This window comes from Artemia sp. Qi Xiang Cuo, chromosome 9 (assembly GCF_049724085.1).
Source record: "Artemia sp. Qi Xiang Cuo chromosome 9, ASM4972408v1, whole genome shotgun sequence".
In the NCBI taxonomy this organism is placed as follows: Eukaryota; Metazoa; Arthropoda; class Branchiopoda; order Anostraca; family Artemiidae; genus Artemia; species Artemia sp. Qi Xiang Cuo.
Window position 1 is genome coordinate 18,784,572 of NC_142802.1, and position 23,321 is coordinate 18,807,892.

The 23,321-nt window shown below is 35.2% G+C and overlaps 1 protein-coding gene across 1 annotated transcript in view; it reads left to right on the forward strand.

The window, feature by feature from the left end:
* Nucleotides 1-23,097, forward strand: part of LOC148948398 (uncharacterized) — a 67,105-nt gene extending 44,008 nt beyond the window's left edge. The window contains exons 2-7 of the mRNA XM_089094491.1: nt 2,207-2,328; nt 10,668-10,789; nt 14,522-14,636; nt 18,308-18,415; nt 20,512-20,656; nt 22,928-23,097. Of these exons, the coding sequence (XP_088950617.1) occupies nt 2,207-2,328; nt 10,668-10,789; nt 14,522-14,636; nt 18,308-18,415; nt 20,512-20,656; nt 22,928-23,097 (782 nt within the window). The remainder of the gene's footprint in view (nt 1-2,206; nt 2,329-10,667; nt 10,790-14,521; nt 14,637-18,307; nt 18,416-20,511; nt 20,657-22,927) is intronic.
* The last annotated feature ends 224 nt before the right edge of the window (nt 23,098-23,321 follow it).

Sequence of the window (23,321 nt, forward strand, 5' to 3'; positions counted from 1 at the left end):
GTTGAGCGTGGGTTCTCGCGTTCTGGTAGGATTCTCGGTGAAGACCAGGCCTTGATGTCTGAACGCGTTCTGGATACGAGACTCATGGTATATGACACGCTGAGGCTTTATGGAGGAAAACCAGAACGGTTTGTTATTACAAATTAGCTGTTGAATTTTGGACGTTCTGCACGGTCTCGTTATCAACAATATCTGGATAAAAAGAAAAAAGAAGAGCTATCCGAGAGGGAGAAAGCAGCTTTCGAAGAGGACAGCAAGTGGAACTTGCAGGAGGTCCACGAAAAAAAGAATGAAATAGAAGACCTGGAAAGCAAACGGAAAAAATTTAGAGCATCAGAGCAAGAAAAGAGAACAGTGGCAGATACTCTACTTCAGGAAGCGACCAACAGAATGAAGAAGGCTGCCGAGTCCAAGAGTTCAATAGACATTGCCCTAGCTGTTTCTTTGCTCGAAGGAGCTGTGAAGTCCAGAACAAGTGAAAGAGAGCAGATGGTGGAATCTGTAAGAATGGAGCAGTCAAAAACTGACCTCATATCGAAATTGATGCCCAAGAAGCTGCAAGAGTGATTCCAAAAATTTTACCTGTATCAGTCAATCGTTGGCACAGTATGTGTATCTGTTTTTTCACTATTTTTACTATTTGTACAGTTTGTATTTGAAATAAAAAAAAATAAAAAAATAAAAAGATAAATGCAAAACTTGGGAAATGACAAATTTATATGACCAGGCATCCCACGCCATCTACCACAGATCTGATCCCGAAGACTTCCGAACCCTATTTTAGGCCTATATTTTGGCCTGCGAAATCCTATAAAAATAGGACAGAGCCTATAATTTGAAACGAACCGACCTATCCGAACCCTGATATATATATATATATATATATATATATATATATATATATATATATATATATATATATATATATATATATATATATATATATATATATATATATATATATATATATATATATATATATATATATATATATATATATTATATATATATATATATATATATATATATATATATCTCTGTTTATACTATTATATATATCTGTTATATATATAATATAACATCTGTTATATATATAATATAACATCTGTTATATATATCTGTTATATATATGTATATATATATATTTATATATATAAATCAAAATTGTATTGATAAAATATTAAAAAAAAGTATTGTCAGAGGACTGAAGAATATCTAAATTGAGTTTTGTCGTTTTATTCCAAATTTTAAGGTTGTTCGGCCAGCCTTGTGAAGACATGGGCCCCGTCCCTTTTTAACACATTATAACGAACTTTAAATGAAAACGAGAAAAATAGTTTATGTAAAGTTTTAAAGCTTTCATTGTAATAAACATGGTATATAAATATACCATGTTAGATTAGGCGAAAAAGGAAATAAGCCAGATTATTTTTCAAAGGAGGAAAAAGGAAAATCATGACGCTGTCCTAAACCACGGTTGGAAAGGGGTAGCACCCTTTCACATACAGAATAATTTCTTTTCGTTTTAAGTTTTTTATGCTGCTTATTAATTTCAGTTAAAAAATATGTTTTTTTTTAATTTAATGTATAAAAAAAAATCCAATTTTAGGCAACAATAAAACCTAAAATGAAGTCATTTATCAAGTAATACTTCAAACCAACATAAATTGCTATGAAAGAAGTAAATTGAAGAGTCAAGTTTAACTTAAAACAAACATAAATTAACAGTAATCAGAGAAGAGCTACCGCCACGCAAACCCTCTTAAAAGAAGGAGCGTCATTTGTTCTTTACTGAACACAAAACCAATTTTAAGCAATTTGTATTTTGTCATTATAATATTAAAAGCTTAGTTCTGTACACCATTCCATGAAATAAAAGAACTTAATTCAAAGATAAATGAACGAAGCTTCCCCCCCCCTCTAGGCTCCTAAATGGCTAGTTTTTCATTTACGAACAATTTACGAACAAATTGACGTTCTAATGGGGATAAGTCCATTTATTTCGACAGTGAAAACTGGTACAAAAGTCTTGAGATTCAGTTTCAAACTTTTGTACCTGTTTTCACTGTCTAAATAAATGGACTTATCCCCATTTGAACGTTTAATGTTCATCGTAGAAAGGCAGTGTGGTCTAGGAAAAAGAATACCTAGTTTAAGGTAAAAAACATTACGTAAAAAAAAATTTGCAATTTTTTTTTTTAACAAGAACCGATTCGAGAAGAATCTGTCGCTGAAGAAGAACTAATTCCTGCAGAAGCTGTCTCTGAAGAATCGTTTCAAGCAGAAGCTGAAGAATCAGCTGTAGAAGAAAGAGCTCCGTTTCACCAAGTAAGTACTTTTCCAACTTTGAAGTTGAAACCTTTGTATGGAGTGAAAATAATTGATAAGGTTAATTTCTTTATAAGTAAACAGTAAGGGTGTATCCAGGATATTTTTTTCCGAGGGAGTTTTTCCCAAAAAAACTAAAACGCAACAAAATTTAATAACATGCGTTTTTACGAGTCGTACAAAAATTTAATCTTGGGGAGGGGGACCTTGTTAACCACAATATATTAATTGATAAACTTGTCAGTGAGTTCAATATTGACTCTTTCCTGGGTAAATTGGTTGCCACCTTCATATCAAATAGATCGCAGGTAGTCAAATACCAAAATCATTACTCTAGTCCTATCCCTGTCCACAATGGAACTCCCCAAGGTACTTTCCTGTGTCTCCTCTTCTTTTCAGTTATGATTAACAGCCTCGCTAAGGAATTTCCTGACAGATGGAAATTTGTTGATAACTAAACGGTTGTTGAAACTTTCGTCAGAAATTTAATAAGCTACCCTAAGAACATCCTCTATGAAATTAGAAATGATGCCTTGGACTTTAACATGACAGTAAACCCCTCTAAGTTCATGATAATGCCGATGTGGTTCCTTAAATCCTCCCCCCCGGTTTCTTTTTTATTTCTTTGTTACTCCTATGTTCACGGCGCCAGTACATAAATAAAGGTATCTTACGTGTCGCTATTTATTTACCTCGTTCCGAAACCTCAAGGTTTTAAATGTCCGTTGAACCTTCTTTTGAAGGAATTAACAGATGGATTTGCAGGAATAATATCCCCAGGAAGATCGTTCCAGATAGAAGTGCAACGCCGGATGAAGCTCTTCCTCAAGTACTCGGTTCTTGGCGTGTCTTCTTTTAGATAATTGGACTGAGCTGTGTGCCTTCGTGTCATCCTTAATGCCTGGACAAAGGGGGGGGGCATTTAAGAAATCTCGTCTGAAGGAGGCAAATTCATGTTGGCGTAGAAAACAGCCATCGACGCCACATCAAACCTTTCATTTAGAGGCTGGAGCGAGTCATGTGTAGAAGTACAGTCCGTCTTATTTTCCCTATTCTTGATCTTTTGGAGTGGTGCCAACAACGTTTTCGGAGAGTGGGCATCCATATTCAGCTGTGGGTCTGATGCAGGACTTGTAGAATGGGATAATCGAGCTGGGCGGAAGAAGGTTTTTGCAGCGGAGAATAACTCCTAGCTTTCTCACGAAGGAGGTTCTCGCCCTATCAAAGTGGTTATTCCAAGAGAGATTATTGGAGAAATGATTCCCCAGTAGACGAAGTTCGTCAACTCTCTTTATAGTTTCATTTTTGATAATGAAACTGGGGTGTTTACTTGGCACCTTTGATCGGGTAGAGAGAGAGAGAAAATACGCCTGAGCTTTTGAAAACCAAGACTGCCATCATGGTCAGTTCCTAAAGTGCTAAAATTGCCTAAATTTGTGTGCTTCACAACAATTTTTGGTACTAATGTAAAATTAAAAATTGCGCGTGTCACGGCTTGCGCCGCGACACGCGCATGGCTCGCTGAGGGTAGTTGGATTAGTTTTAGATACATTTTTTTGTGTCGGTTATTTCAAACTTAGCGCCAATCTTTCGAAACGAACATGAAAAAAAAGTGGTCCTGGTGAAATCATTTTTCGCACAAATCTTTTGAAACAAATACGGACAAATGCGGTTCACACTTTTTTTTTTATTCCTCTGCTTTTTTAAAAAATCCTCATCGTTTCGACATTGAGCAAAAGGAAAAAATTGTGTCACGGACAGGGTTGCCACCCTGACCTGGAAGAATTTACTAAATCGGAGAGGAAAAATTTACTAGATTCCATCTTTTTACTAAATGCTAAAAAAAAATTTTTTTTTTTAAATTACCACCGTCAAGCATCGATTTTTTACTATAGGAGGATAATCAATACGATTTTCACAATCTTTTTTCCTTTTTTCTTTTTTTTTCTCTTTTCCATTTCTCTTTCCTTTTCTCTTTTTTTTTCTCTTTTCGAATCTCCAGCAATTTTAGGGGGGGGGGGCAAGAGGGGTCCATATCTGGATAGTCAAAGGTCATGGGATGTATAGTAATTTTTCTCCACATTATTGGGGTGCAACTGCCCCCTTGCCACCCCCAAACGACGCCCCTTTATATATATATATATATATATATATATATATATATATATATATATATATATATATATATATATATATATATATATATATATATATATATATATATATATTTCCTCAATAAAAATTTTTAAACTGAGGAGATTCACCTAATCACCTTGGGTGGTTGGCTTTTGTTTTGATTCCAATAGATTCCCAATCATCACAAATCCAACTGTTAGTATAGCTTCATTTTTAGTTGGTAAGATTTGATACACAGAAAGCTGATTTTGTCGACCTTTAGACGCCGGAAGCTAAGTGTCTGTTTATGAAAATAGGTGACTGCTTGTCTGTCTCTGAGACAGACAAGCAAAATTGTAAATTGTAAAACAAACAAGCAAAAATTGTAAATTGTCATGTTTTTACAATATTTTTTTTTCCCTGACTTCATGAAAAAAAAAGTTTTGTTTACTATAAATCATGACTTTTTACTAGTTTTTACTAGATTTCGGGAAATTTACTAGATCCTCTAAATTTACTAATTTTTTTTTGCTAGATCTAGTAAAATCCTACTGACGGTGGCAACCCTGGTCACGGAACTGCTAAAAATTGAAGTACGTGCTACAGTGATACACATGATGAAATAGTGCTAAAATAATTCTTTCTTGCTAAAGTCAGATAAAGTTTTGCCCCTAATTCAACTCTTCTTTTACCTTGCTTGCTTACCCTTGGTTCATCCTGCTCTGCTTTCGCGGAAAAACAACAATTTTGCTTGATCCGCCAAATTTCATCTGTTTTTAGCTGCAGGTTTATGCATCATAATTGTTAAACAGCTCCGAACTATTTGTATTAGCTTCTAGAACTTAATGTAGCTTTTTCCTATGGATACAACCTGAAGACATACCATATATTTGGTTAATTTTAGCATACAAATTTTTGGGTACACGTTATTTGGTACAGTTGCAAATCATTATTTACAACATAACTTTATGATTAAAGTAAGGCCTGAAAAAGAAAGGTGAGTCTAGTCAAGCAAAAGCGTATACGCAACATTGTCAAGTGAAATTGTGTTGTTAATTTTGATTAAAAGCGAATTTTTTAAAGTCTTATTAGAAATTTTACCGTCTAAAAGTGATTGTTATTTATTTTAGATAAGTGTTTTAAATAATTGTCTAAAAAGTATTACTATAAAAAGTACCGATATTACATTTCCGCTAATGCATAAACAGAAAATTTTCATTTTTTTTAAATATTTTTTTTCAGCCGCAGAAATGAGAGTAAGACTTACAGTTTGATTTAGTTGTCAAACTTTACAGCCTGTAAAAAAAAAAAAGAACACGGTGCTAATTGGTCCTTAATACAAAATATATATTAGCCTGTGAAAATTTTTTTTTGAGCTATGGTCTTTTTTTTTATAATTATAACTCTTTTTCTCCGTGGTTAAACTAAGTTCTGAAAGAGAAAGGTAAGTTGTATCTAATCTATTCGTTTTTTTATGTTGATAAAAGAGGACCTTGATAAAAGAGGCAACCACAGGAAAAATAATCTAAGGTTTGGACATAAAACCTCACCAATTTGATATAAACCAAAACCTATTCACAAATTTCTGTGAAATATATCCAAAAAAGCATAAGTCTGCATGTAATTCAAGTCTTGCCTTAATCTGAGCAGCAATTGGAATAAGTAACTTGACAATTAGATTTCGTTAAATTTGCGTTATTCTGTTTGCACCCTACCTAAACGTAGAGTGCACTTGCAAAGCCATGCGGAAATAAATTCCTTAAACGGAGAGCGATGCAGAATAGCATTCCATGCGTTAAAGAGGGCTCTTGTCGTTTTGATTTATAGCAACGGCTGAGCCATGGTGATTTTGAATTTTTTTTTACGGTTCCCGAATTTCATTCAAATTTAAAAAAAAAAAAAAAAAAAAAAAAAAAAACGTAACCCCCCCACCCCGACTTCCAAATTTAAACCGCCTCTGACAACTAAAACAAGCCCATCTGGCTTCATTGGTTTTAGTGTTAATTCTCATTATAATTTTGTCGCTTATGTGTAGGTCCCAAGACAGTGCCCTGGGGAACCTTGGTTTTTACTTAATATTCGCGGGAAATAAACCCGTATAGGACAACCCGCAGTAAACGTTTACAAAGAAAGCTCTCAATTACTTTTAACAGACATCCTCGAACACCGTATGCATGGAGTTTTTTTTTTAGCAGGCCACAGTGCCACACTCTATCGAAAGCTTTGGTAGTGTCGAATGACGATAGCCTGAAGTCGTACATCATTGCCAGAAGTTCGGTCTACTCCTGATGCTCGGTCACTTGGTAGTCTAATGTTGAGTGTTTCTGGCGGAATCTATATTGGTAATTGCCTAGAACGCTGTTTGATTCTAGGAACTTCGGAATGTTTTGTGGAAGACGTTCTCGTAGATTTTGCCAACGGAGGAGAGGAGGCTCATAGGTCCATATGAGTCCAAGCTTGTTGGATCACCATCTAGCTTTAGGGTAGGTATAATATGGACGGATTTCCATGATTGTGGGAAGGTTCCGGAGCAAAATAATATCTGGAAAAACAATGACAAAGATCCAGTTAGTTCATCAATGCAGGATTTGAGGACAACATTTGGTAAGTTATCACAACCCGTGGTTTTAGTCACATCAAGATGCCGCAAAATTCGAAGGATACAAAGAATTCAGACGATCCAGGGCAGTATTGGTTCAGTCAGAGAAATTTGGCACTTCTCTACCGTTGTCGTCCAGACTCGGCAAAAGCCTTTGCCAGTGCTTATGTCTTTGCCTGTGGATCTTGTGCCATAGTCTCGTTAATCTTCAGAAAAGGAATGGAAGTCCCTTTGGACGACGGCAAAGCCTCCTTGACAATTCTCTAGCAACTCTTTGCTGAAGGTTGGGGGCGAATTTCTTTTTATTCTGAAATCGAGACTGCCGAATTGCATGAACTGCATCCTTGTGCGTGTTGATGAATTTAATTCTGTCCTTCTCGCTCTTTGAAAGTAGCCATCGCTTGTGTGCCTTTTGCTTTGCTCGGATAGCCTTCTTACACGGGGTGTTGAACCAAGGTTTGTCCTTACTGGACACCTGGATCCGCTTTGAAGGGATATGTTTTTCGACAGAGTTAACTATGGCCTGCTGGTGCTTCTCCTCAGCTATCTCTGGGCCTTCAAGGAGGAAGGCTCTTCACTGCTGAGAACTAAGAGTGTTTTCGAACCGTCCCTATTTCTTCTATTGTATTGTCAGATTGTTCGCTCATGCTTTATTGGAGGTGGAATACGAAGGTTTCCATGTGCAGTGACGGCAACGACGTCGCTTGTGAAAGCTTGAGTATCTACCTTATAGGAATCAGGTTAATCCTTAAGGAAGAGGTAAAGATCCGTTTGGGCCGTGATACGTGTGGAAATTGACAAGTTGTTCAATGCCGTTAGGGAAAGAGATAGATCATACAAGTCTGACCCCTCCTTCTCAGTATTTTTGCTGTAAAGCCACACGCTATGATGGGTGTTGAAGTCTCCATGGAGGATCATGGCAGGCTTAGTGTACGTGCCCCTAATGTATTAGTGGGAGGCTTCAAGGCAGATGGTAACCTGGTAGGTTGGAGGGTTATACACTACTATTATTACTACTACTAACAACTCACTGCAGCACCAAGCCGCCTGAGGCCAACACAGCTACGCACGCTTCTCTTCCATCCCAATCTGTTTAAAGCCTCCCTTTTTACACCCATCCACGAAGTTCCCATTTCCTTTAAATCTTTCTTTATGAAGTCCTCCCACCCCAGACGAGGATGACATGCTTTCTGTTTAGCCCTAGACGGTTGGCCGAAAAGAACAATCTTTGGCAATCTGTCATCCTTCATTCACACAACGTGCCCTAGACACCTCAGCCTTTCTTTCATTATAGCCCTAGAGAGCGGTATTGAACCATATTTTTCGTATAGCCTATTATTTGAAATACGGTCAGTCAGCCAGGTACCCAGAACAATCCTTAACCATTTTCTCTGGAAAACATCTAGCAAATCTTCATCCGCTTTTCTGAGTGCCCATGCTTCAGAGCCATATTTGACCACTGTCATGAATGTAGCTTCCAATATTCTAATCTTGGTTTGCAGACTTATCTTCCTATTCTTCCAAACTTTTTTGTTATACAGGGTATCAATAATCACGGACTTATTTGGGAAGGTCACCCAACCCGCAGAGATTCTTTGCCTGCTGAAACTGGAATATTTTGGGATGAATATGGTATATGGCTCTGTTGATAAACAGCAATATCTCCTCCGTATTTAGCACCGTCACTACGTTCACGATCTCGCCTGAGGAGTGTTTATCCCTGAATGTAGTGGTTGAAATTGGTCTCAGTGATGCACATGACAAATCGTTTGACTGAGTTCACTAAATGTAGGAACTGGCTAACCTTAGATCTGAGACCACGCACATTGCAGTGGGCTACCGTAAACAGGTCCGTTTGGATGGTCGATGAATGTGCTACATGTCATCTACAAAAGGGCTGTTTGGTCCGAGGCTTTTAATTATTGTCAATCATAACAAGGTAAAAGAAGCTTTGCCGGGTGGATAGCCCGACAATTCCTACACATCCATTGTCGTGGATTATTAGACAGGGAATGATGCCATATCCTAACGCACCTCATTACCGCATCTTCAACATGGAAGTGGTACCCCATAAATTAATAGGCTAGGATTCGGCACAAGTTCCTCCCACCATGTCACCTTCCATTTTCTACCACGGTAGGATTCTTGATCCTATACAATTTCCGTATACGATTTTGATATCCATATTAGATATATTCTCCATAGAGCTAATGCGTCTATGTCTCTTCTTAAGCTCCTAAATAGATTTACCCCCTCCCCCTTTCCATTCCTTAAGGGTTTTCCGCCTGCATCTCGAGTATGCTTGTCAACTTTGGCACTATGCTTGTCAACTTTGGCACACTGATAACTCCCTCGAAGAATCAGAAAAAAATTGAATCGATCAAAAAAAGAGCCTTGGTAATAATTTTCAAAGAAACCAAGGCGTCATACACTCTGCTTCTAAGAAAAGCTAGGTTGGAAACACTTGAGCGCAGGAGGGTTACGTTTTACCTCCGTTTTGCAAAAAATGCAATAACAAACCCTCACACGGAAAGCATTTTCCGCAAACGTTACTCTTAATCCAGATTACGGTTGTCACGAGCTGTTTCTGAACCCATTCCTATTTTGTCCCCAATTCGCTGCTTTAGCTCCAGAAAGGGAAAAACCTTTGTCCCCTTCATTGCAGAAAAAATGAACAAAATATCCCTCTAGTTTCTCCTTTTTTTATCGGATATTGGTGCTGCCCAGGTTTTTGCATTTATTTGCTTGTTTTGGTTCCCTTTTCTTTTTTAGTGCCCCTTTTAATTCTTTTTTTACCATATATTTATTTTATTTGTTTTAGTTTGACCAGTTTTATCTTTTAAACCTTTTTATTGACATTTTGCAGTTAGATTATTGACTGACGAATCAGGATTACTTATGTTCTGATACAACAACAGTGGCGGATCCAGGGGAGGGGCGAGGGGGGTGCCCCCCATAACATAGTCTAAAGTGGTGTAGTTTGCTTAAGAAACGCACGTTTGCGTTAATGAACATTGCACCTCCCGCCTGGTTTTCGTTTAACCATATTTTGCACCCCCCCCCCCCAAAAAAAAAAGAATTCCTGGATCCGCCAGTGTATAACACTGAGGTTTATTCTGGTGGAGGTAGTAACTCTGGGAATGTTAATTCTGAATTCTTTGCAAAGAAAAAAGTCAAACAGAATAAGAAAGCTATCATTTTAAAATGTAGCAAATTATCCGCATCCAAATCTAAATAATTGACTTCAATAATTTTCATATGAGTGCTTTCTGCTAAGAATTAAAAAAAAAAAAACACAAGGAAATGACATTGTTAACTTTCTTGATTTGCTAATCTATTGCGGTCTAGCTTTAACACTCCGGCAACCAAGGATGCTGAATTCTATGAGAGAATTCTGCGCATTAAATGGGTGTTTAAGGTAAATAAAAAAAATCGATTTAAAAAGGGACTTGTCTTTCTTCTCAACCTCCCTTAAGAGACTACTTCATGAGAAAGTATAAGTTATTACAGGTGTGTCACTATTATGCTTGTTTAGCTCTTTACTAGGTTTCAGGTATTTCTAGAATTTTGATAAAGAGGGCTGATGCTAAATATACTTGGAAATAATTCACATTTGTATTTCTAGGTAGAAAGAACAGAAAGTATAGATTTACGAGGACATACATTCAAGAGCAAATATATAGGTCTGTTCCGTTCAAAGTTCTGCTCCATGTGCATGAAAAGGCTTCTGAGGTTTCAATCGTTTAAGTAAGCTGATTGGTACTTCATATTTTTTCAAAGTGATTTGCATTGCCACACGAGCTACGCATTAGGTATATTACCAAATAGCGTTGCCAAAATCAGAAAACTGATTTTGCAGTTATGTTTCATAATATGTTTCGATAGAGCTGTTGCTGAGTCGGCTATTTTATACTTTTGGATTAATGCTGAATTTTGGGTCGAAGGGGAGGGGTGTAAATGAAGTAAATATTTTGTAAATTTGAAATATACTGAATGGAATTTATGTTTATCGGTTTGTGAGAAGATCTTCCGAGATGGCCCTGTGTATAGAAAATGTGATAGTGGTTTTGAATTAAACAATTCAGCGTGGATTTTTCATTTGAAAATGGTTTTTTTTTTTCGGAGAACTTAATTACCAGACTAATAAAATTTTTTTTGAAGTTGTGACATCAGCAGCTAACGGGTTTGCTTTTAAGATTGAACAATTGTTAGACCAACATCAACACGTTTTTGACCTGGCTTTCATAAAGAACGTCCTAGATGGACTGAAAGGGTGAGATCTAAATTAGCCCAATTAAAGAGAAGAACCTCGGATTTTTCATAGTTAAATTCTGAACCCAATTTAGTCTATTCACTTTCAATTATGCTGAAGTTTCTTTAGATAGGATGTATTAATATTACATCATCTGCATAACAGACAGGTGTTATTTTTGTTGCTGCCTCAATGCGTTTTTATTGAGCGTCTAAGGCACCATTTTTAAAAAGAGTAGGTGATGTTATAGGAACTTGGTGTGATCCTTTATAAACAAAAACAAAATCATCCAGATTATTTGGTAGGCTGATGGTACAAAAAAGCCTCTTTCGTGGAGCACGTGCTTCATTAGAGTAATTGGGACATGATAAATTAAATAGACTTGTAGTTTTAATGCATACTTTCAGCCGCGAATATAGGTTTCTCAGGGTGCGAATAACAGAGGGGTAAACGTTTCTTTTTGCCGTATTAAGGAGCGTGGCGCCGTGTACCAATGAGTCAAATGTTGTACACCTAACATCACTAAGCTGCAACACGAAGGGCATCGACACACCCTATTTTATTCTGAAAACCAAACTGGTATGGTGGAACGCTATATTTTTCCTTTAACCTATCAACGAAAAGCAGTTCAAAGAGTTTACAGTATGTAGTTGAGATTGTTATAGGCCTAAAAGTCGAACACTGAACGTTAGATTTACCTTTCTTGGGGATAGGAGTGAGATCACCATTGCAAAATGACGATGGTAATGTAAAGTAAAAAAAATATCTACAAGAGCAATCCTAGTTGTGATATAAGCAAAGAGGTTCCATGGATAACATGCGTTGTGCTAATATTATCTATGCCAAACTAAGCTTTCCGTTTCAGTTTGGAGACTGCCGTTATTATGGCTGGCATTGCAACAACAGTGAGACTCTGGGTAAACAGATTCAAATTCATCAAGTTCGGATTCGTATTTATACTCTAAAGTTTGATTTGGCGGGGTGAATTCATTTGAAAAACGTGTTTCCACTCAGACAGGGGGATATTAGAAGTCTTGGGAGTATTCGAGGATGCGGTATCCTCTTTTTGTATCCTCTATTCCAGAGGATACAAAATCTTATGGGCGACTTGCAGTATCAATACTGAAATCATGGAGAAAACAGAACAATCAGATTATTCATTAGTGGCGACATACTGCACTGAGTACCTGAAGAACAGCTTTGTAAGGCATAATTCCTTTATTAAAAATTATCTCCCTGGAAATATGCCTTTTAGATTCCTTTAAAAGGAAGTTCAAAAGCACATCTCTTGGGTGAACAGCTAGATAAATGTATACTTAGTGGTATATCCGCCCCTTTAGCTATAACAGCGTGATTCCAAGAATATGTTATGAAGATAGAATAATGACAATTATAAAGACAGAGAAAAAGATTATCTGAAAGTACTACTAGTTATAAAAATGAAAACATACAAAAGAATTTTTTTCAGTAAAGTACCAATTATTTTCTGGTTTTTAGAAAGCATAGGGGTTTAGAACCCTCCTCATATTAATTTCTGCTGGTTTTGAGTCTGACTCGTGTTATTTATTTTAATTTGTTTTTTTTTTAGGTTTAATTTATTTATTGATACTAATTTGTGGTAGGTGTATGCTTGGTAGATTATATTTTTCTATTTTTGTTCATTTTTGGTTTAATGGAGTTCTTTTTCCATATATTTTTTTAAAACTTATTTTGTGGATTTTTTTTTTTTTTTTTTAATTAATTTCTGTTAGTTTTATATTGACATAGTCTTTTTAAGTGAAAATAAAAAATACTATTCCTCTTCTAAAGTTAAACAACTATGCCTTTAATAAAAACCATAAATACCCTCTTGGCATAACTTACAACCCTTGCCCCTAATCTCAGGGGTTTGTTTCAACCCCAAAAGCCTTGTTATATGATATGTAGTCTACTTTGACTCTTAAAAAGAGCACAAGAGCGTGTGATTACCAATCCAATGAGTCCGCTCCGAAGTTTATATGACCACGCTTTCTATAAAAACCTTATATGCCCCTAGGCTATAACTTACAACCCTTGCCCTGAGGACGGGAGGGATTTTCTATCCTCAACAACATAATTTCCACACTTTTCAAATACGTTGAACAAAATGGCTATCTCAAATTTTGATTGGAAGTGTGTGGGGAAATAATGGGCGGGGGGGGGGCTTTTGCCGTCTGATCACTTTCGACTAATAAAAAGGGCACTAGCCCTCTCAATTTTCAATCGAATGAGCCCTTCTTGAAGTTTCTATGACAAAACTTTCTATAGGAATCTCATATGCCCCAAGGGCATAACTTCTGACACTTGTCCTGAGGGCTGTGGGGGGAGGTTTGTCATCCAGTCGCTTTTGACAAAATTTTGATTGATTGTGTTCGGGGAAAATTTTGGCTTGAAAGGGCGGTTAGTTTCCCTCCAATCACATTTGACTAATAAGAATGGCACAAGCCCGTTAAACTTCCAATCGAATGAGCCCTTTTTGAAGCTTCTACGACAACACTTTTTATAAAAAAAAACCTTCATGCCCCCAGGACATAACTTACAACCCGTTCTTTGGGGCTTGTCATCCTCAAAGACCTAATTTCCAGACCTTTAAACTACATTGAACTTAATGGTTATCTCAAAATTTTGATTCGATGTATTTTGGGAAATGATGCGCGTGAGAGGGGGTTAGCTGCCCTTCAATCATTTTCGTTTATTAATAATGGCACTAGCCCTTTTAATTTCCAATTGAATGAGCCCTCTTTGAAATTTCTACAACGACGCTTGATATAAAATTCTTATATGCTCCCAGGGTATAACTTAACGCTCTTACCCTGAGGGATGTGGGGGTTGTCATCCTCAAAGACCTAATTTCCCGAATTTTCAACTATGTTGAAAAAATGGTTATCTCAAAATTTTGATTGGGTGTGTTTAGGGAAATGGTGGACCTAGAAGGCGTGTTAGTTGCCTTCCAATTACTTTCGGCTGTTAAAAAGGGAACAAGCTCTTCCAATTTCCTATTGAATGAGCCCTTTTCGAAGTTTCTACAACAACTCCTTCGATACGAAGTGCCTTAGTCTTAAAAAAAAAAAAAAAAAAAAAAAAAAAAAAAAAAAAAATCGTGCCAACATTGTTCTTTACTTAGGCAGCGCTGTTACGCTGCCTATGAAAGACAAACTGAAAAAGAAAAAAACAAAACCCATTATGAAATCTTTGTATTCTATTTTTAGAAATTTCTGGAAACCAGCTGTCAAGTGCCGAAACTGCGCTACATACGTGCACAAGCGCTGTCTCAAATCTGAGCACGTGTTGTTACGTCAGTGTCCCAAGTCTTTGACGAAAAAGGTAGTATAATTTGAAAAAACATTGCCCTATTTCAATCTCCTAATTTTGGTGATAATGAAAAGTTTTTTAAAAATTTTGAATTCAATACCCGCAACCCTGGCAGTACTCGCTACAGAGGTAGTAGTTGTAGTGGTAGTAGTAACTGCAGTAGTAGTAGTAGTAGTACAATCGTGTAAATGTTACCTTGTTGGTTAATTAATCATCCCTCTTACCGTTTCCTGAAAGTTCTAAATTAATACACTCAGACAATCCTGAATTACGCCTTTTTGATAACTCATATTGCAAAATGTTTTTTTATTTAGTTGATCACTCCACTCAATATTCTCTAAAAGATTAACATGAATCACCTTCTTCGTTTTGGACACTGAAGGTCAAACACTGGAGGGGCACCGTCCCACCTTAACTTCCAGCCCTTGCCTTTAGAGCTATATGTCTGTGCAGGGGGGGGGGGGTTGTTGTGGATAGCCCAAAAAATATAGTTGCTGGACTTTGTACTTTTCAACTGTGCTGAATAAAATGGCTATTTTAAAATTTTCATTGGTTGGGTGTTGAGGACTTGATAGGCGTCGACGGGGGAGGAGGGGGGGCTGGTTAGTCATTTAAAATTGGCACTTTAAAAATGAATTCAAATTTTCAATTTCCAATAGATTTTATTAGGTGAAGGGAAAAAATAGAGTGTATAAGGTGAAGAGGCAGTACCGAAATGAAATTAATATTGAAAATTTTAAAAAATATAAAAATCAGTTTACTCTTGCTCTCAGAGAAGCAGGCGATAAATAATATCAAAATAAATTTTTTAAATGTGATTTACCTTCGGAATCATGGAAAATAATAAATTAAAAAACAAATAATGTTAAAACAAGAAATATTCTACCCATTACAAGTCATGAAGGAGTTAAGATAACTGATGAAAGAGGGATGGCGGAAGCATTTGCTGACCATTTTAGAAAAGTTGGACATGGTCTAGTGGATCAAATTTCTGCTGAAACACATAATCATAGAAAATATTTACCAAATAAAGTAGATAAGACTATATTTATGTACCCTATCCGGTTCTCGGAGTACCAAAAAGCCGTTACTATTTTGAAAAATGGATTTTCGACAGGGTGTGATGGCATATCGACTTCTCTGTTTAAAGAATTAGCTGGTGTACTTTTTCAGCCGCTTTTATATATTTCTAATTCTTGTATAAAAAATGGATTTTTCCCAGTTTGTCTAGCTAAAATTTTACCTTTGTTTAAAAAAGGTGATAAAGATAACCCAAACAATTATAGGCCTATTACTATTTTATCACCTATTTCAAAAGTTTTTGAAAAGATAATAAAAAGTAGATTTATTTCATTTCTGGTAAAGAATAAGTTTTTTTCTCCTAATCAGTTTTTTTTTTTAGTGGTAGATCAACAGAGTAAGCAGTAGCTGCTTTACATCATTTCTTATCAGAGGCTATAGATGATAGTTATTTGGCGGCAACTATATTTTTTGACATAAAAAAAGCTTTTCATGCAATAGATCATGCAATTCTTTCTGATAAGTTGGAAAATATAGGAATCCGTGGAATAGCTCTGGATTTCATGAGACCGTATTTATATGAAAGAAGTTTTAAAGTCCAAGTTTGTAAAGAATCATCTCATATTTTTTCGTTAGAAAATATAGGGGTACCGCAGGGATCTGTATTGGGGCCGATACTTTTTTTGATATATATAAATGATCTTCCAAATTGCATGCCTTCAGGTGATGAGTTACCAATATTGTTTGCGGATGATACAGCAATTAGTTTGAAGGCGGGCAACGAGGAGGACCTACGATTGTTCCTGGAGACTGTTGCTTTGAATGTAAATTCTTTGTTTCATGCTAACCGATTAATACCTGATTTAGAGAAGTCGGAATTTATGGTTTTTGGGAGAAGTTCAAGGTCAGTGAAGCGTGTGTCATTTCAAATTATTAATATTGGAGCTTCCTTCATAAAAAGAGTGGATTTATTTAGATATTTATGTATGTATATTGATTTAACTCTGTCGTTTAAGGTGCATATTAGTAAACTTAAAGCAACAGTGTCCAGGAATCTCGGTTGTTTGCATAAATTAAAGTTTTTGTTTACATACCAAATCATGAGAACTTTATATTTTTCGTTAATTGAATTGTATTTCCAGTATTGCCCGAGCGTTTGTATGTTGACTTTCTCTTCACATTTACGAGGATTCCAAATTTTTCACAATAAATCAATAAGAATCCTGGACCATTTTTTAGCACACCCTAGGAAGACAGAAGAATTATCTGAAATTAAAACATCTTTTCTATTTCTTGATATTCTTGATTTACAACAAATTTTTCACCTTAATCTGGGCATATGGTTTTTGAAAATCCAACATAAAGATCATTTTTTCAATAGTATGAAACTTTTGGTTGAAAATAAAAATAGCTATTTATCAAGAGCTAGGATTAAGTTTCTTTTCCCGTTTGTTAAAATTGAGAGATCAAGACTAAGTTTAAGATATCAACTTCCTCAGATTACGAATAAATATAAGTTATTTGAATTACTAAGTGAATCACCATCGCTATACATATATAAGAGATATTGAAAAAGATGGTCCTTTCAGCCTACAGTAGCGGGGATTGATTGTATTATTGATTTATTTATAAATTGTTAAGTAAATCCCATCCCTATCTCCGTGAGTCGATAGTTAAGTTTTTTTTTTTATAATTTTGTTATGTTATTATCAATATTTATTTTTCTTCCCAGAGTGCTGGGCTCTCCCAGAGTGCTGGGGGGAAATATCAAACCTGGAACTGTATTTATTTTAGTTTTGGACTATTGTGAACAAAGTAGCTATATCAAAATTTTGATCGGATGTTTTTGGGAGAAATGGTCTTGGGAGGGGGAGGGGAGGGGGTGGCTTGTTGCCTCCTGATAATTTTTGAGTCTTAAGAAGGGGACAAGGAATTTCAAATTTTAATCGAGTGTGCCTCCTCCGAAGTTTTGAAGACCAGCCCATACATAAGAACCTTATGTGTTAAAGATGAGCAGCTTGCATAACTTACATCGCTTACCCTGGGGGCTGTGGAAGATTTTGTCAACCAAGGAGGTTTATATATCAAATTTTATATATATACTTCCCTAACAATAGTTAAGCTGTATTTTTCTGAAAACTGTTAGCAACATTCTCGTAATTTAAAGTCACCCCTACCACTATCTTAGAACGAAAAATCGTGATTGAAACTGTTCAACACAATAAAAAATAGTTATACTGAAACATTTCGGCTGACCGACTACCTGAACAAAAGGAATCATAGATACAAGACGACTTAATATTAATATCCAAATACAAGTATTTAAAATAGATGACCAAGGACGTACCCAGGATTTCTGTTCTTGGGTAATGGGAGGGGGTACAAAAAACTTACAAACACATCAAAATTTGTTTATATTCATTTTGATTACTTTTTTAAAAGTCAGACTGCAATTCCGGAAGCGTGGGGAGGGGGAACACACCTGATGTACACAATATCAATATCGACTGCTTAGTTATCGACTGCTTAGTTTTTTTTTTAATTGCTAAAATTGCTTGGCTAATACTTTACGGTTTCTTGCTTAATAGTATTATTACTAGTATAATATTATAATTATATATATTATTTACTACAAACAATATAATCTATTTTTATATTTATAGAAAGAAGAGGGTCCGCTACCACAAAAGAAGTCTCTTGTGGAGAGAAAGAGAAGAAACTCTTTGGAAGAATTTGAAGAATCATTACTTGCTAGAAAAAAGAGTATTACGGTAAGAAAATTTGGCAATGAAATTTTTTTGGTTATTGTTTTGCATATACGAATGTATACTTCATTGAATCATCGCAAGTGCTTTGCTAGACTTTTCTTTTTATTATTATTATTGTTACAATCATAATTTTGATGTCCAGAACTTCTTAATAGACAAATTGTTATTTTTGGATTTATGCTTTTCCTACATAAAAAATAAATAATAACGATGATCTTTTTATGATTACAAAATACCTAATTGTAAGCCAAGGATCATTTTAGTCTACGGGATCATGATTAAACTGTTTGTTATTCCGTCAAAACCTTTGCCCAAATATATATAATGATCATTTCATAATTCTTTTTAAATGAGTTTTACATGATTCTTTCCTGCAAATTCAAATAAATAATCCCATTGATTTTTTTTTTTATATAGAAATCGGTTTTCACTATTAAAATATTAAAGTATAATTTATAAATTATTAGTAAATTAAACGAAAAAGTTCTTGTTCACCTGTTGACCAAGACATTCCGACATTTCCTCCGGGATCCGAAAAATATCGGACATTCTTTCGTAGAACAGTGTGTTAACTTTGTTTTCTTTTTTCTAATCTTTTATCGGAGCATAGTGAATTGGTCATAAAGTTATTTCTACATCGTACACAATTATGCTTTTTATATTAATTTTTTTAAACTTTTATTTTGACAAAACTGGACATAATTTCTAATAAACTGTTTTCTAACTTAATGTATTTCGTGTTCTAAAAATTAAGACAAATTTATCAGACCTAGTATAGATACCTTGTCTTAAGATTGTTTACAAGTTATGCACAATTGTATTATTCTGTATTTCCTGTTCTAGCCTTTTCCAATGTAATTACATTTGTTATCATAATTTTGACATAATTAATAATGCAACATTATTTCTAAAGCAACGCGTTCTAACTCGTTTATATTTTTTGTTCTAAATTTTTATGAAAAATAAAGTTATCTGTTGGTATAGTAAATTGTCTTGAATTTTTTGCAGGTTTTACAAATTATATTGTTTTGTATTTAACAAAACAAGCCTTTTCTAACACAATTGTAATTGTTAGCAGAGTTTTTAGAAAAATCTAATTTCTAACAAAACGGATTCTAACTCATTCTAGTCATTCTTCTTAGCTTTTATCGACAGGTTATCCAACTTAAACTGTAAGTTGATCTAAAGAATATTCTTTTTATACTTATTGTTCTAAGGTTTTTCTAACACAATTCAACACAAGCCAAATAAATAACATAATTTTTATCTTTTATCCATTAAATTAGATATGTAGGAAAATCTCAAAAATGTTTGCACCGAACTAATTTTTGCGTTTACACCGAAACGTTAAAACTTGTGTGTGATATTTTAAAAACATAGGGATAGGAGTTGGTTAAATCAAGTTCTAAAAACCAAGAAAAACATTCAAAGACCTAGCCTGTATTAGTCTAGGGTAGCTTAGCCTATTTAATAATATAATTTCATCTTTAATGTTTTTTTCTTGGAAATGTTTTCCTAGGCCCTGGAAATTCAATATTTTTTTGAATAGCCCTCATGTTTTTTGTCATGTACGCTCGTATTAATGGGCAACTTCTGATAAATATTATTAGTTTCTCAGTTGTTTGTAATATCTGGAGTTCGAGGCCGATGATTTTGAATTGAAAATCAAGTATTTTGCGGTAGGCATCAAGACATGGTTAATTGTAGAAAAGGCCAAGACAGATAGTCCAAGTGATTGAGAGGCAAATGTTATTAAGAGTTTTCAATTGAAAATCACATATCTGTTTTTCAATGGCTCAATAGAAATACTTGAACATAGCCGGTGGACCGTAAAGACGCATAAACCTACGAAAAATGGATAAAATTTAAGAGATAATGCAGAAACGGCCCTTTTTTGTGTGAAAACACATCAGTGTGAACTATGGGTTAAGCAGGTAGTTTTAAAGAGTTTAAGTAATCGAATTGAATATTTTTTCTTAAGCAAACAGACTAATCGGGCATTCGATAAATTTACCGCTAGCACTGCTATGTTTATGTGAAAAGAATATTTTTTTTTTTTTACGTGAATATTTTTTTCATTGAATAATTGTTTGTTGCAGGCGATCGATGTTAGGAAAAATTCCAGAACTAAAAATCGTCGATCAGTTCTTGCCCACAACAAAAAGAATTCGCTCAAATCTCGCCCAAATGAAGACGTCCATAGGAGTAAAATGGACTTTGATGAAAACCAAACCAAAAACAATCGTAAGTCCAACTATTATAGATCCTGACGCTGTTAGGGATATACTGGTGATCATCCTAATCCTTGTGATTCACTATGACAGAAACTGTCAAAATATGCAAATGGTAATGGAGACCATGTATCTCATAGCTTCAGGTGGCCTATCCTCCGAGACAAGCTGAAGAAATTTCTTTCTTCACTTTAATGTTTAGCCGATAAGCCACAGTACATTCATCAAAAGCTGTCAGACTTTGATATCCTGTTCACCCAAGACAGTCCTTCTTCAAGACAGTTTTGCATTCTTGCGACGTATCCGAGATCATACAATGGTTCTAAGGAGTGCACGTCATTCTAGTGGTGGGCCCTTAGCTTGCTTAAAAGAAAATTGGTTCTATAAATAGTTTTTTTAAACTATTGGCCTATCACTTTGGCCTTCAAATAGTTTTATTGCTATCAAACTCGGAACAATAGTTTTGATGCCGTTTCGTATATGAAAAGGTCCCTCCCCCCTCCTCAATACCTTTCTCTTCAGGCTAAAGTTTTTAACACTTTTAAAAAAGCTTCCTATTCTAATTAAACAACCCTTGTGTTTCAAGAGTTGTTCTTGTAAAAATCGGGACAAACATTCAAACTTTAGTGTAAAAAGCAAGGTATTGAGGAGGAGGGCAACCCCTTCATATACGGAATATTTCTGTTTGATTTTAGTTTTGATGCTACTCCTTGCTTTCAATTGGAAAAAAAAACTTGTATCATATATTTAACATCTCTTTGTTTTCCAATTAATCTGGGTCAAATCCGGGTACAATCTGGCTCACCCTCAATGAAAAATTCCCTTCCCTTGTTGGAAACTCGTCCGTTGAAAGTCCCTCCCACGTAAAATAGAGATAATTCTATCCGAACTGAAAATCACCCCCTCCATAAATTTTCTTCCGGACGATTTAGATTTAAACATTCTCCTTTGAATACTTTTATTTGAAAAATATTTTAAATTCTAATCGTTTTTACGATCACTCCGGAAATTCCCCCTCCTTGGACATTTTTCATGGAAATCCAAACTCTGAAAATTTCCCTCAGCAAATTTACCCTTAATGTCTATGCATCCAAAATTGAATTGGCGAAGAGAAATTCAGACAAATAAAAAGATTTACGTATAAAAATTCCGCCACAACCCTCAATGTAAAATATCTCCTGGAAATTTCGAACCCCCCCCCCCTCCCGAAATTTCCCTCTTCTCAAAAAATTCTCTCGATGGACATCAACCTAAGCGCAAATCGCCCCTCCCAAGTATGCTAGTTGTGATTTTTCATCTATACATAATGCACCTTTGGCTTTTGATTTTTTGACACTGTGTTTTTCTCGGATTATTTCAGCTTCTCGTACTCCAATTCGAGCTGTAAGCTCGACAGCAACGCTAACCTACAACATTATTCTTGTTATTGAGTTTTATTCGTATAATTTTATTGTCGTTGACACTTTTGACCGCTTCACGTTTCTGATGGAGACACAGACAGGGCGTCAAGCAGTGACTCCAACCAAAACAAGTAGGAGGCTAGTCGTTACATTTCTTCAGTGCTTGAATGAATTGCTGCTTAAAAATGACCGCTCTCCATGCTTAGACTGCAATGATTCAAATCAAGCTTCACAGTATTTTATCGAAGGATTAAACACCAGCGCGCTCAATCTGGATTGTCCCATGTCTAACCCATTTAAAAAGTTACAATAGACCCCATTGTTTACAATGAGAACTATTAGAGTCATTTTAGTCAAAGAACTGCTTGTATGAAAAATATTTATCACGACCAGTTGAGATAAATCAAGCATCTTTTAAAGTTAAGAAGAATTACTTAAACTAAGGTCTAAAGACCGCTAAATAGCTGCACTATTGGAAGGCAATCAATAACGTGTATGGATATCCGTAAAAGCTGTTGTCAATAATAAACGTTTGTACTGACAAACAGAAGTATCCTGTCAAAGAAAACTTGACGTCGCTAACTTGCTCAAAAGTCGCGTTGCTAAAATAAAATAAAAATCAGAAAAGACATCGAGAAACTCAACACTAAATTCTGCTGACTGCAATATTTTTCTACAATCCTCTACTGACTAATCGTTATACCAGTGTCATGTGCCGAATTGATTCTTGTACCTCTTTTTATTTCCAGCTCACATTCCTGATTTCCAAATTTCTTATTTCCAAATCATGCCACTAACCCATTCTGGGACCTCTGGAAATGATGCTTTTTCCCCCTTCTGCCCTCTTTATAGAATACCAACATTTATACAATTTTGCTTTTCAGCCTGTCCAGTTGAACATCTTAAATATGAAGAAAAATTATATATGAAGGTACCAGTAAATATCGACGAACTTTACACATTATTTTTCACAGGATCGTCTTTATTTTTCAAATTTCAATCTCCTGTCATGAAGTATAAAGGTAAAATTCATATTATTCTTTTTCTGGAATAGTTGAGGATAGAGGTTTATAGTCTTTTGGCCATAGTTTAAAAAAGGATAAAATAGTGAGATGAGCGGTATGTGTAATATGAAGGAAGTTCCAAGTAAAATATACTATAATTATTGCAAATATCTTTCACTGAATTGAGCTGTGTTATTGAATTAACATAATACAATTTATACATTTCATCTTTTACAAGGCTGACAAATAAGTAATATTCAATATGTCTCCTATA